The following is a 15,440-nucleotide window of genomic DNA, read 5'->3' on the forward strand; positions in this document are numbered from 1 at the left end:
TATATATATATATATATATATGCAAGTAGGGGTTCCTGAATGCAATAAAAATATTTACATATATGGAGACTATTTGCATAAAGTAGGAGTAAATGGGAATATATTATATGAAAACATGTTTAGGTTTGTGAAGGTTTGTGAAGTATATTAAAAGGAGCATTAATTAAATATTTGTGTATGTTTCAGAATAGATTTACTTATACAGAAATCTAATATGTTAACAAATTAATATATGCACATATATTGCAAATTAATATATTTACATAATGGACATCTACATTTATTTACATATAAAGGAAATTAATATATGTAAATATTTCCAATAAAATATACTTACATATATAGAAATCTAATATGTTAACAAATATTAGAAATGAATATATGAACATATATTGCAAATTAATATATTTACATAGATTGATATCTAAATTTATTTAAATATAAATAAATAAATATATGTAAATATAAAAAATATTTAAATGTTTACTATATGTGAAATCAAATATTTAAATATATTTTTTATATACATTTCAAAATGTGTTTACATATAAATATAACATTTTAGATTTAAGACATTTAAATATCGTCCCCTTGGAATTATAAGGTTCTATCTGCATTCTGAGCAGTTTTGAGATATTGAGCTTCAAAGTTTTTGCATTACATATAGGAAAATTTATATGGGGAACAAGTTTCTTTCAAACATGAAAATAACAGGGAACCTAAATGTATTCTAAATATACAATATCAAAATCCTCTCAAATTTGTAAATAGGGATTTTTGGAATGGGTCAAATGCAGATAGAACCTTCTAATTCTAAAAAAACACTTTAATTATAACACTAAATTATAAGGTTCTATCTGCCAAAACATTATTTGAACATTAAATATAAAATGAATGTTGTAACAATGTCTCAACATGTGTTAGAAAGTAAAATGTTATCCTTTCTATGACATTTATTTAATATTTTTAGCACTTCCATGTATTTAGGACATTTCAAATTAAGCAAGGTAGGTCTAAATATTTTGTCCAGTGCAGATGTTAATTTTTGGTACCAATTTGGTGGGTAATTAAACACATTATTTCAGAAATTGTTAGTTTAATCTTTCTTTTGTTTAAGACAAAAAGCAGCTACTGTAATACATCTGAGCAGGACTTTATTCCACCTAAAGTGGGCCAGGTAAAATGGCTTTCTCTCTAGACATCAGTATGGCTGACATAACATGCTAAGGTTTATTGTTGTAATTAAGACCCCATCAATTAAATTGTTGACTATTTGACCTTTAAGGCTTAATATTGTAAAAATTAAGACATTTTAAGACTTTAAAAACCGCAAGAAAACAGACATGTAATTCATAAAGTTTAATAATCATTGAAAAATGATTCACTGACTAGATAATCACAAAAAATGTCAGATTCATTTTTTTAAACAGAACTATAATACTCTCTGTGACTCATTTTTTTAAAACACAGACTTATACTCTCTATGGCTCATTTTTTAAAACACAGACTTATAATACTCTCTATCTGCTAGTGGCATGAATTTAAACATGGACTTAATGTCACCCATCTTCGCCTCTGAGATGATGCTCTGTTTGGAGAGTACCCTTGGTTTGGGTAAGATGGATGTAGGTGCCAGGCTTCTCGTGTGTTTGCTTGGTCCTCTTATGTCTACTTTAACTCTTGGCTCTGCATGTGATTTTGTGTAATGAAGAGTATATGGACACTGATCAAACACAAGCTGTGACACTTCAGAAAATGGAACCTGTTTGTAAAGAAACAGCTTGGAACATGCCTGAAAGTCATAGAAATCTATTCTCTTCATCTGTATGATTTCATATGGGTTGTTCCTGTTCACCTTCAGTAAAATGCGCAAGAAAGACAGTGGTGAATAGAATTCAGACACTGACATTGCCTTTTCAATATGGCTGTGCAAATTGTCTACCTCCTGCACTGCAGAGTGGCCTGGAGTAGAGTATTTCATTGTTATCTTTTTAATTTGAGGATGCCTTGTCAGGAAATCTGCCATAGCAAAGGCTACTATGGAATTTCTGTTCTGAGGCACACAGCTATCACTCCATGTAATAATCTCAGTGGCATGTGGATGATCACGTACAACGCGTTCTAATATTTTCATTAGTGCACTTGCAATATCATTTCCTCCCCTACCTGACATTGCCTCTGTCCACAAAGCACAGTAGCCTTTTTTAGTCTGCGAACAGTGAGCAGTGAGATTATACAAGTTAAGTTTCCGCTTGTAGAAAAAAGAGCTAATTTCGGCACGTGGACATGAAATAACATTCTGTAGGTCAAAACAGACTGTTAGAGTATCTTTATCCTCTCTGTCTTTTTGGCGCTCTTGGCGCATTGCCGTCTTGTCAGCTATATGCTTTGTTTGATGGTATTCATCACTTTGGCCTACCATGTTTTGCTTTACGGCAGTCTCATATGCTTCACACTGATCACACCGATCCTTTTTACGGGTGTGAAAGCTAAGGTTGAACTTTGTGTTGAATATGAATCGGTAATAAGATTCTTTCACAGGTGTATTTCCATCCTCATTGCATTTAAGTCTGTAGAGATCATACATCCTTGAAACGTTGAGTACCGGTTCAAGGTACTGTCTTTCTGTGCTGGCACGACAGTAATGTGACTCAACAACAGGAAATGAACTGATGTGTGCCTTTACCTGCTCTTTCTGATTTTCATCTATGCATTTTTTTGCATGGTTTCCTCTTGAATCTGATTTTGGCATGCTAGTCGTCTGATTTTTCTTCATGTGTGTATTATACACAGGTTTCTGGCTGATGGCAAGTGTGCCCAGATAAAACTGCTTACAGACTCTCACCTTTTCACCCTCTACGTTTAGATAGTACTTAAATGAGTAGGTACGCTTTCTGTGTGGTTCATCACAGGTTTGTCTTTCTTTTTCTGTGCAGTCTGTAGTCATGGCTATAAAGTCATATTTCCTGTTTTGACTCAACTGGTAGAACTGTGTAAAGCATTTCTCCCTTTCAGCCGGGGTTACTTTCTTTGCACATTTGTATTTACATGACATACTACAGTTTTTCAAAGTTCTCACTTGTTTGGCAGAAGCCTTTTTATTTGCAGAGTTGACATGTTCCTTGCCCTCCTGATAAAGTGTCTTGCGGATACATGCTTTCCATGTTGAAGGATTTGAAACGCGTCTCCTGTTTCTTCTTTTCTGAGTAGCCCCCAGCTCTTTAATTTGTAAACTGGTAGGTGCGGTCACTGGCTCTGGCTCCACTGGTGCGGTCACTGGCTCGGTCACTGGCTCCACTGGTAAGATCCTAGGCCCTGCTGCATCTACCTTGTCACCTGCCTGGAGAAAAAATACATTTGAAAAAATACATATATAATCATAATATTTAAATACACAATGTAAAAAATAGGCATGCAATAAATTCAGAAAAGTTTTTTATTATTAGCTCACTACCTCTGTAGCTCAAAACTAACCAATTCTGACTGACTGACTGATTCTTACCTTTCCTCTCTCTGTTGTTCTCTGTCTTGGTATTACTGGACTGCTTGTTTCTCCCTCTGTCTCTAAAAGTCTGATTTTACATTGCTCCTTTACAACATTGCTCCTTCCCTCTTCTGCCTCAGTTTCTCTCCCATTCTCTGATGATGCTTTTTTCATATTTTCTTTGCCTGGTGCTCTCTTTCTCGTTCTCCTGCTGTTGTTTTTAGCATTACTTTTTCCTCTCCTGGATATGTCAGGTTCATTACAAAAATAGACAATAAAAAATAATTAATTTAGCATGGTATACCATTGAGTAGCTACAGGCTACAATCATTCTGAAATCATTTAAATACTGAGGTAACTGCTTTAACGATCTTTCACATGTTCACATTTTCACATAACGATCATAACTTACTGTAACCGCACTATTTTGAGTAGGATAGGTTTGTTTGTTTTTTCTGTAGTTTTTTTTTTTTATCTTAGTGCTTGCCTCTTAATATCAGGAACTATGAAGATAGCGCTGCTGGCTAACGTTAGTGTGGTGTCTAACTATGAAAACAATCTCGTCAGCAAGACCTAAAACAAAACAAAAAAGACTGAACTTGCCTGGAATTCGGGCTGCTGTCCTTGACAAGATCTTCAATAAAATTGTCGATCTTGAGGTTTCTTAAAAACTTCGCGTTGCGTGCCATAATCCTCACAGATATTGTGTGTCTGCGATCTTTCCTGCCTTCAAGGAAAAAGCCGGTGACACGACATATAAAGTTGATCCTGATTGGTCCTCTTCTGTGCATTCGAAGTGCTGATTGGCTCATGCAGATAGAACCTTATAGAGCCAAGTTAGAGTTCGACTTTGTAGATAGAACCTTTTTGTTTTTTCAATAAAAAGTCCCAAAATGTACACAACTTAAAAAAAACATCACATAATGTAAATATGTTGTCACAGAATAAGAATATGTGAATAACTCAATTTTGACAAAAATGTCAGATAGAACCTTATAATTCCAAGGGGACGATATATGAAAATCCATTATTTATATAATTTTATATTATTATTTGTATATTTCAATATATGTGACTTCTGTATGGGGTTCACGGGCCATCCTTAGCCCGATAGACAAAGGAGACGGCGACCATGCACCCGTACTCAGCGGGCGCCGGCAAACACGCCATTTGTGATTGATTGAGTGTGTGTCTGTATATTATAGGTGTGTATATGTATAGAGATCTGTTAAGTTCGTATGTACATGAACAAAGGTTTAAAGCAGAATAAGTACATAAGCACTACTGGGAAGAAAAGCCCTTTGGAATTGGTAGGTTTTCTGCATTGATTGGTCATAAAATGTCATCTGATCTTCATCAAAATCAATATAGACAAAACACAATGTCCTTAGAGTGATAGTTCACCCCAAAAATTCCCATTTACTCATCCTCATGCCATTGCATGACTAAACATAAAGCAGGATTTTTTTTCAAAATAATCCATCTCTGTGAGTCTGCAATGGTAATGATTGGCTGCCGCTCATTTGATGCTTAAAAAGCACACAGCGATCGTGATGCTAATTCATATGAACTCAATCAATGTCTTCTGAAGCAAAACAATAGGTGTGTGTAAGAAAAATTAGAATATTTTTCATTCTTTTAACTCTTTGTGTAAGAAAAACTAAAAATACTATATTAACTATAATCATTGCTTCCAATCTACTGTCATAAGAGTGTTCACAAGAGGGATATGGTGACGTGATGGTAGCACATATATCCCTTTCAGCAAGCTGTAATGCAGCTAAACTGTCTAAAGCAGGTGTTCCTTACACATGTCATGAATTTCTTGAAAGTGACCTACAATTGTTTGAATTACAATTGATTTAGATTGCAATTTCAGATAAAATAAAGCAAGGCGTGTCAAAAACTTACCTTATCAACGCTTTCTGCACGGTCATTGCCCTCTCCACGTCTATAGCTGTGAGACTAAAATGCTTTAAACTTTCAAAAGGGTTTGTAGCAACCAGGCAGAGCAAAAAAAATGTAAAGAAGTGTTTAATTGGAAAAATGCCTTTGAATTTGCACGTGCCTTGCACAGATTGTACTGTATGTGTGTGCACAAAGTTTGCAAGTATACATGTCGTCAAACTCACCTAAGATTACCGTGTGTACTGTCTCAGAAATACATGTATATCAAGTGAAAATATATAATAATTTATTTAGAAATGTATTAATTAATTATTACCTCTTTAACCAAGCATAAAAATCAACGTCTGTGTGTTGTAGAACACTGACTAGCGAAAATGCCTCAAATTGAGAACTGTGAATGCAAAACGTGATTCACGACGAAAAGAGCAGTCAAGAATTTCTGCCACTGTCTTGTCCTTCAAAAACAAACTCTTTGACTTTTTTAATACATGTCTCACAAAAACACGTCTAGGTACTCGCACCACTAAATCGAAATAAAAAATATCTAAAACATTTTTTTGCTTTGGGGAATTTTTTAATCTGGCTTTTTGACTTGTCTTGTCTTTGGTGGAGTGTGCGAACTATAGAAATATGCAAGCAAAAAAACGTCTCGGGTTACGACTGTAACCGAACTCCACATGCATCGATATTGACCGGCGACAGCCTATGACGTCACTACTAGCAATGCGAGTTCCCTTTCGAAAGGGAACAATGCTTATCCCCAAAAACGGGTCAGTGGTCACGTGATCAAAACCAATCAGCAAGTGAACGCATCTAGAGCGCTGCAGTGTCGTTTAAGCCGAGCTGATTAATGGACCGTGTGGCCGTTATGTCCTCTTATATTGAACACTTTATGAACTTTTGTTATAATTTTATTGAGGAAAATTATATTTTGATAAATATTGTTGTATTGCCCAGTCCTATGTGCACAGGTAAATAATGTATAATAAATACTGCAATATTAAATTAAAGACTTGGCAATTTTGACTTCATGGTGACTCTTCTGGACAGTTTTCAGTCCTCCAGTAACAGTGTAGTATTTAGGATAGAGAATTACTTTTAAGGATAGAGAATAACTTTTAAGGTTGTTGTCTTGCTTCTCTCTACCTTATATTTTTGAGTGCATGTCTGAGACTTATTAAAGAAAATGTGTGTTTGTGAACACATGAAAACTAAAAACTTAGCAGGAAGGAGGCTCTTCAGGATCAGGAATGTAGAAGCTGCTTTACAGACACGCCTGTTTTGCACACGTCACTCAAACACAGAACCAGGAAACAGGAATCACATGAGTTCAGGGAAAGTGAAACTGGAGTGTAGTTGAGCTGTTGTGTGTTTTTGTCTCTGTATTCATTCAGTAAAATGGCAGAAGCCAGAATTTCAGTAGATCAGGATGAGTTCATGTGTTCAGTGTGTCTGGATCTCCTGAAGGATCCTGTGGCCATTCCCTGTGGACACAGTTACTGTAAGATCTGTATTACAGACTGCTGGGATCAGGAGGATGAGAAGAGAGTCTACAGCTGTCCTCAGTGCAGACAGACCTTCAGGCCAAGACCTGCTTTAGCTAAAAACACCATTCTGGCTGAAATGGTGGAGAAACTGAAGAAGACTAAACTTGCTGCTGACTGTTACGCTGGAGCTGGAGATGTGCAGTGTGACGTCTGTACTGGAAGAAAACACAAAGCCGTCAAGTCCTGTCTGGTGTGTCTGAACTCTTACTGTCAGAATCACCTTGAACAACATGAGAGTTGGTTTAAAGGAAAGAGACACAATCTGACTGATGCCACTGGACGACTGCAGGAGATGATCTGCCAGAAACACGACAAGATCCTTGAGGTTTTCTGCTGCACTGATCAGAAGTGTATATGTTTGCTGTGTGTGATGGATGAACATAAAAACCACGACACTGTATCAGTGGCAGCACAGAGGACAGAGAAACAGGTATGAACTTAAAGAGTCCCATTATGCTCATTTACAGGCTCATAATATTGTTTATGGGGTCTACTAGACTACATTTACATCATTTAATGTCTGTTTTCACCCTTTGTTTGAACACTGCTTTAGGGTACGTTTACACAACAACGATATGCAGAAAACAGAGAAGTTTTTCCTTAGATTTTTCCGCGAACAGACAACACCACTGTCAAAACAATCCCCATTCACACCGATCCGCGAAAACAACTAAAAACGCGGTATTCTGCTGCCAGGCCAAATAAATTGCGATTGAAACACTATAGACTGCATGCGCATCATGTCATCATCTTCAGAGATTTGCGTTTTTGTTGCTTACATTAGACTGTTTTCCAAAACTTGCACTTTGAAACCCATTTTCAAAAATTTGGTAAACAGCCCCTTAGTTTCAGTTTATTTAAAACCAGCCTTCTGAAAATCGATTGGTCAGTCGGTCCCAGTCTGTTGTGATTAGCACGTATGTCAGAAATGTAATTCACTTTACCATAAACAGCGATGGAGAGGTGAAGGGATGACAGAAGAACTGTTGCTGGGACGGTGCAATGACTGCTGCTTGTATTCACTCGTAATGATGATTGACAGGACTGAATGATTAGGCTCCTCCTGAACCTACATTTGTAACTTCATTTATAACATCTGACTAGCATAGAACTGCATGGTTCAGAAAGCAGTCGTTATGAAAGTGGTGAGAACACAACAAAAGATTGAGGTTGTATACTGCTGAGGAATAGTGTTAAAAGTACAGTTTAACCATCAAGTTAGTCTGCATTAGAAAATAGGGTTTAGATTCGGGGTGGTAAAAACTGTGTCTCTTGGAACTCCTATCATGGGGAAAAGCATAATAGGAGCCCTTTAAACCAGTATTTCACCCAAAAAAATTAACATTCATCATGTTATTCCAAACTGGCATGACTCACTTTTTCTGAGTAACACAAAAGAAGGTATTTTAAGGAATTTCTCATCTGTCCGTATTTTGAAAGTAGAATTAAAGAAATCCATACAACTCCAATGGGAGTGATCAGAGGGTGCTTCTCATTTCTTATTTGTGTATCCTCGTTACCTTTCCTCGCTTCCTTTTCTCGCGTCTCAGCTCCACCCCCTTCAGGGTGCGAGGGAAGACTGCAAGGGAAAAAAAGGAGGACGGAGGAATCGAATGAAAGCTTTTTTATACATTGGAATACTTGATCACTCGAGCGTCACTTTACAGCGTCATCAGTAGCGCTCAAAAGATCTGCCCTTATGTTGTTGAAGTTGGGTTATTCAAGAAATTCATAATGAATAATAATAAAGCAAAATACCTTGTTGAAATATGTGTGATTTAAATAAACTGCAAAGGTAAAGTAGCCTAGAAATCTAGACGCACCCTAGCGGCAGCAAATTTTATTTTGCAGCCAGGGTAGTCTAGCAACTCTCTGTTGGCTTTCGAGCTGGAAAAAACAAAGTCTAGTCAGGCCAATCACATCGTGTATAGAGTCGGTGGGCGGGCTTAACATAATGACGACAGAGTTGCGACGGTTCCCTGCTACTTGAAAACAAAGAATGGCTGCTGCTGCTGGCAAAAAGCGGTCTTTCAAATCGGCTTTGGCCGCGACTATGGAGGACTTGGAGTTAAGTTTTTCTTTGAGAAAAGAACAAAGAATGGCACTTAAGTCATTCTTTAAAAAAGGAAGATGTGTTCGTAGTTTTGCCCACCAGATACGGCAAAAGTTTAATCTATCAACTTAATCTAGCTCCGCTGGTGGGAAAACACTCTGGTTGGTTGTAGCGCTATCCTATTGCGTGCAGAGGGAATTTGAAAGACAACCATTTATCCCGCCCCTCGGATTGAGCCCTGTCAATGGTGAGACCTTGATGTGGTTCTGGCTTGCCAGGCTAAAGGTAAAGTATAAGTTAAAATGATTGTGACCGATGTGAAGGGGGAGGAGAAATGATAAGTGCGTCACATTTAGTTGATAAAACACTTCCGCAAAGGATACACTCGTGTATCCTCGCTCATAACTCCTATGGAAGCCTCCTCACTCCTCAATCCTCGTCTCCTCACGGTGCAATTGAGATGTCCTTCAAGATGGCTGAGCTTGATTGGTTTCCGGGTCATAGGATTGAGGACAGAGGAGCGTGGAAATGAGGAGGGATATTGAGAAGCACCCCAAGTCTTCTGAAAATATATTAAATATGGTGGCATGTTAAGTCATGTGACATGCATGAGCCAGTTAGGTTTGAGGTTGTTGACGTGTCACCATATTTGATTTGGGCTTTAAAAAACAAAGACATTCTCCATAATCAGTGTTGCCAGACATACGATAATTATCGTATTTGTACGATAATTTTGACCTCTGTACAATGTACGATCAATAATGACAAAAAATCCTAATGTACGATAATTTAAGAACTGTGTGACACTTCAAATGATGGTCGTTTGTTGTAATCATAGGGCTTACACTCATTGATCTAGCTGTGGATTCTAGTCGACCGGGAGAAGAACGTGAAGAGAGAGGGAGCGAGAGACCTTGCGTGTGTGTGCAATTGTGCCTCATGAAGCGCATGTAAGGACCCAACCAATCAATTGTAAGTGTGGGCAGGGTTTTATCTATACTCCCGAACCGAATTAATTCAGGTTTGACTCATGTACGATAATTTTCTTCCAAATACGATCATTTTGAGCTTCTGGTACGATTCTTGGAGATTTCCAATCTGGCAACACTGTCCATAAAATCTTCTTTTGTGTCCAGCAAGAGAAATCATACAAGTTTGGAAAGACATGATGATGAGTAAACAATGAAGAACTTACATTTCAGGGTGAATCTATATAAATCTAGGCAATAAAACTTGATGAAATAATGTTGGCACTTATGATTGAACCTATAATCTTATCATGCAAGACCTTTAACCCCTAATTCTCACCACTTCACTGATACTGGATTCATATCTGTTTAGTTGATGATGTATGTGATGTTTCTCCTGTCATTGGTTTGTCCTTTAGCACCAGCTGAAGGAGACGCAGAGGTCGTTCCAGCAGAGGATCCAGCAGAGAGAGAAAGATCTTCAGCAGCTGAGAGAGGCTGTGGTGTCTCATAAGGTGAGTCTTTTTTATATTTTCTTTCTTTATTTATTTTTATTTCGAACAACAAAAAGATACAAATAAAAATAATATGTATGTTGGCACAACCTAAAAGTAAATATCTTTAAAGTATTCTAAAAATAATTACAATATGTTCAGAAAAGGAGCGGGATGAAGCAGAAGCTTATTATTTTTCCCACCCCTTATATAACCTTATGTGACTTTAAGAATAATACATTTGATTGCTCCTGATATCCAACGTTATTAATGATTCTGATTGCTCTCTTTTGTAATGTACATAACGACTGTAGGTTTGCTTTGTAGTTGTTTCCCCAGATTTTCACTTACACAATTTAAAATCACCCAAAAAGGTAATACACAGCCCATATAGTTGTATTTCTGTATAGACAATCAATCTCAACGAATTGCAATTAATTCTGAATACAGAAGGGCTATAATTTGAATTTGTGAATGCCTACCAAATCAAATCATTGCTTCAGATAATCCGAATAATTGTCTTTTTCACAAGATTATTAACTTGTAGGTCAATCACACATTTATCGAGCTTGTAGCTATAAGATCGAACACATTTAAGAGGCTTTGTTCCGTGAGCAGCAAACAGAGACAATCGAGAGTATAATAAGTTTTATTAAAATGCGATTATGAAGGTAACGTTACAACTACATCTAACAAAGATACATGAACCGTAAAATGAAAGTAAAATAAAGAGAAAGGAAAACAACAGATTACAGAATAGCAAACCATTGCTATGGTCTTTATCAATTTTGCTTTAACGTGTTTTAGGTTTCCAGCAGATTTTGTTGTCTAAAATCACACCAAGAAATGTATTTTCATATACTCTTTCTATACTTATGTTGTCAATTTTCAATTTTACAACATAAGTTTGTAAAACTTATTTTTTTTTAATTTATGTTTTCCAAATAACATAATCGTTGTTTTGTTTACTTTTAATGATAATTTGTTTACATCAAACCACAGTTTTAATTTATTAATTTCTGTTGTGATCACCTCCATAATCTGCTGTAAATTATCAGAATAAAATAAAATATTTGTATCATCAGCAAATAAAATAAAGTTTAGTATGTTTGATACTCTGCAAATGTCAATGATGTATATTATAAAAAATAGTTGATGAAATGAAAGTCTGGAGAAGAGAAGTTTGAGACGTCTCAGTCAGGACTCACTGAAGCCACTGTGTGATTGTGATGTGTGTCCTAACAGCGCTCTGCACAGACAGCAGTGGAGGACAGTGAGAGGTTCTTCACTGAGCTCATCCGCTCCATTGAGAGAAGCCGCTCTGAGGCGACACAGCGGATCAGAGATCAGGAAAAGACTGCAGTGAGTCGAGCTGAAGGACGACTGGAGCGACTGGAGCAGGAGATCAATGATCTGAGGAGGAGAGACGCTGAGCTGGAGCAGCTTTCACACACACAGGATCACATCCATTTCCTGCAGGTAACAGAGATCTAGAAGAACAGGGTCATAGTGGACTTGAGCAAGAGACTCACAGAGAAACATTTCATGAGAGCAGAATGAGCCGTTGACTGAAGTGTTGATCTGTGTGTTCGGTTATTATATAATCAACGGTCAGACTCTCATCTGATCTTCTTCTATTGAAAGAGATGCACTTACAAATGCAGTTCAGCTCTGGAAATCCCTTAGGAAACTTATTTTCTGAAAGATATATTGAGCTTCCAGACAGAAACAGCTCAAAACTTTACCAATATTTAAACTTTTTTTAGAACAATGTGAAATCCATGAACTTGATGGCACCAGTTTCATTACTAAAGATCAACAAGAGCCACATAAATCTGACAGTAGTGCAGGTTTTTGATGAAGTGTGGAGGTGATGAGCTTTGATTTCTGTTTTCTGTAGAGTTTCCAGTCTCTCTCAGCTCCTCCTGAATCTACAGACGTAAATGACAATCCCTTCAGTTCTCTCTCCTCTTTTGATGTTGTGAGAGAATCTGTCCATCAGCTGAGAGACAAACTGGAGGATTTCTGCCAAGAGGAGCTGAAGAAGATCTCTGACAGAGGTAAAGTCCTGGAGATTCATCAGCTCTCATGATCCTCCATCATCTCATATCATGTAGAAGATCATATTAGAAATGTCTTAGGAACGGATGCAGGGATCATTTTCTCTTGACATGATAATCACACTCTTCATGTCTGTTGATTTCCACAGTCACTTTGACCAACATTGTTCTCAGAACCAGGAACGACTTGCTACAATGTAAGTCACTAAGAAAACAAGCAGAAAAACTCACTGTCTTCATGTTCTTCCTGTAGAAAGAAAACATGACAGAAGAGTTTTATAGTTGATCATGTAAATTAGTGTTTCTCAACGGAGAGAACATCGAGGGGCGCTGGAAGCAAAATAAATTGACTCGTGACTTTAATATTCAACATATTCTTCAAAAACAGGATGTCTTCTAAAACTAATGAATAACTATAATTATTTTTCACTGAAAGCCAATTAAAAACATTCATCCAAGATTTAGAGGTAAAATCACAGAAGTAAAAAGCTTCAGGAAAGTAAGAACAAACTGAAATCTCTTCTGTAAAAATTCCTCTATGGATTTATCCTAAACAGAATTTTGTAACAAATATATTTAACCTTTGAGGAAACAGATAGAAATTTAAAGAAAGCTCAAGATTGCCAAAGGCCACAGCACTGAAAAAAATCATACTGACCCCACATATTTGAATGGTGTATATATTAGGCATAATTATAATAAACACAGAATAATAACCACTAATATACAGTAAATGATACACTGATGTAAATGATGATTTGTACAGGATATCTGGTAAACTAGTAAACCATATTATTGCTCTTCCTGCATTGACACCATTATATGAGAACTGAGCTGGACGATGACATCACTGCTTTCTCCAGAGCGGCTGTATAGATAAATTAACTAAATTAATAACCTTTTCACAACAGAAATTAATCAACACTGAACTTACTTAAGCTGGACAATGACACTATTTTGCTGTACAGATGAAACAAACTTTGTTGCATTATTTTCCTGTTATCACTGTAAAACTGCTTTGAAACAATCTGTATTGATAAAAGCGCTAAATAAATAAAGGTGACTTCACTACTGAGACACTGCTGATATATTGAACATGAAGAGTTCAGCTATAATAAAAGATCAGACAGATTCATAATTCCTGATTCTGATGTGTTTTCTCTCCATCAGATTCCCATCAGTTCACTCTGGATCTGAACACAGTGAATAAACGCCTCAGTCTGTCTGAGAGGAACAGAGTGATTACAAACACTCTCACCCGTATCCTGATCATCCAGACAGATTTGATGTGTATCAGGTGTTGTGTAAAGAGAGTGTGTGTGGACGCTGTTACTGGGAGATTGAGTGGAGTGGTTATGTGTCTATATCAGTGTCATACAAGAGCATCAGCAGGAAGGGATGGGGTGATGAGTGTGGGTTTGGATCTAATGATCAGTCCTGGAGTTTGTACTGTTCTTCCTCCAGTTCCTCATTCATACACTATAATATAGTGACTAAACTCCCTGTAAAGTCCATCAACAGGAGAATAGGAGTGTATGTGGATCACAGTGCAGGAACTCTGTCCTTCTACAGCGTCTCTGACACAATGAGCCTCATCCACACAGTCCAGACCACATTCACTCAACCGCTCTATCCTGGGTTTAGTGTTGGTTATAAATCATCATCAGTGAAACTGTGTTGATGAATGAGAACAGACTGTAGAGAAATTCTACCCATAATGCTTTGAGCTGCATGATAAATCAGTAACAGTGAGATGTTATAGAGTCTCTTTATTTTCTCTTCATTACATTAATTCTACAGCTGAACTTCTGTCAGTGAAATAACATGTCAGAATAAATGTGTGTAATGAATCCTCATATTGACAGTCAGATCAGTGTGTGTTTGTGAGTCATGATGAGTGACGGTGTGTATCTGTGCTTTTCTCAAGATCTATTTCAGTCATTCAGTTCTATTCATTAATCATTATTACTATTAAAAATGACCTTTCTTTAAATTTATCATTCAATAAAAAGTAATTTGTTGTGAAATTGATAAATGTCAATGTATTAATAAATGTAAAATATATAAACCCAGATCATCTGATCATACTGTGTAAACCCTTGATAAGTGAAAGTATGAGCATAATTATTCTAATCTAATCCAGTTTACTTGAAATAAATCTCCTCCTGAACAGGACTGAATTTACAGATTTACAGAATACATTTTGCCAAATCTGATATAAGATCAAAACAAGGACTGAGTCAAATCATCATCAACAGTTAAATCCAGATAACTCAGAATTATATGAGGTATGAAAGAAGGATTCTTCTGCATCTACCATTCATCGACGAGCGACACATGATTTATACGATGACCTCTGACCTTCCTGAAAGATGAGCCAATATTTCTACATGTTAAAGAAACCTACTGTAAAACAAAACAAAAATCTGTGTTTGATCTGTTGTATTTGTCCTATTGTTGGTAATTTGCTTTTTTGTTCTTATTTTTAGAAACAAAAAATAAAATAACCAAAATTTCTTTATTGTGATATATTGTTTTTGTTATCGTTATTTGCAATTAAAATGTCTTTTATCTTGAAATAAGATTTGTCATATCACCCTTGCCAAAATGATACATAATATGAACTCTGCTTTAAGTCATACACTGTTTTTAACATGTATCTTTTTAAATATAAATACTGCAATATCTGTAATAATTATTTCTGCACACAAACATTACAGTTTTGCCCTTAAATGCTTATATAATAAAAAATATACATTTACATAATTCAGCAGCATGTGAACGGTCTGGTGGTGTAACATCATAAGGCTGCACTCATAGATATGTATTTGTAGATGCAGGGGCGGACTGGGACCAAAAAGTGGCCCTGGACTTTCTGTAAAACAAAGGGAAACAAACAGAAAAACATTAAGACATACAACATTAT

General features: G+C 36.5%; 1 protein-coding gene and 1 pseudogene across 2 annotated transcripts; one reads left to right on the forward strand and one right to left on the reverse strand.

Moving 5' to 3' along the window:
• Nucleotides 1-939: 939 nt before the first annotated feature.
• On the reverse strand, nt 940-4,196 carry LOC308690192 (uncharacterized protein). Its single transcript, XM_081364529.1, has 2 exons — nt 3,503-4,196; nt 940-3,340 (listed from the first exon to the last, which is right to left on the reverse strand). Exons 1-2 carry the CDS (start codon nt 3,656-3,658, stop codon nt 1,496-1,498), a joined length of 2,001 nt encoding a protein of 666 aa, XP_081220655.1. The 5' UTR covers nt 3,659-4,196; the 3' UTR covers nt 940-1,495.
• Nucleotides 4,197-6,700: 2,504 nt separating this feature from the next.
• On the forward strand, nt 6,701-15,084 carry LOC308689993 (tripartite motif-containing protein 16-like; annotated as a pseudogene). The gene is made up of 6 exons (XR_014032236.1): nt 6,701-7,369; nt 10,380-10,475; nt 11,700-11,933; nt 12,355-12,514; nt 12,664-12,711; nt 13,685-15,084. The product of XR_014032236.1 is annotated as a tripartite motif-containing protein 16-like (transcript).
• Nucleotides 15,085-15,440: the final 356 nt, after the last annotated feature.

The sequence above is a fragment of the Scardinius erythrophthalmus genome, assembly GCF_964197995.2.
Source record: "Scardinius erythrophthalmus genome assembly, chromosome: 4".
NCBI lineage: Eukaryota > Metazoa > Chordata > Actinopteri > Cypriniformes > Leuciscidae > Scardinius > Scardinius erythrophthalmus.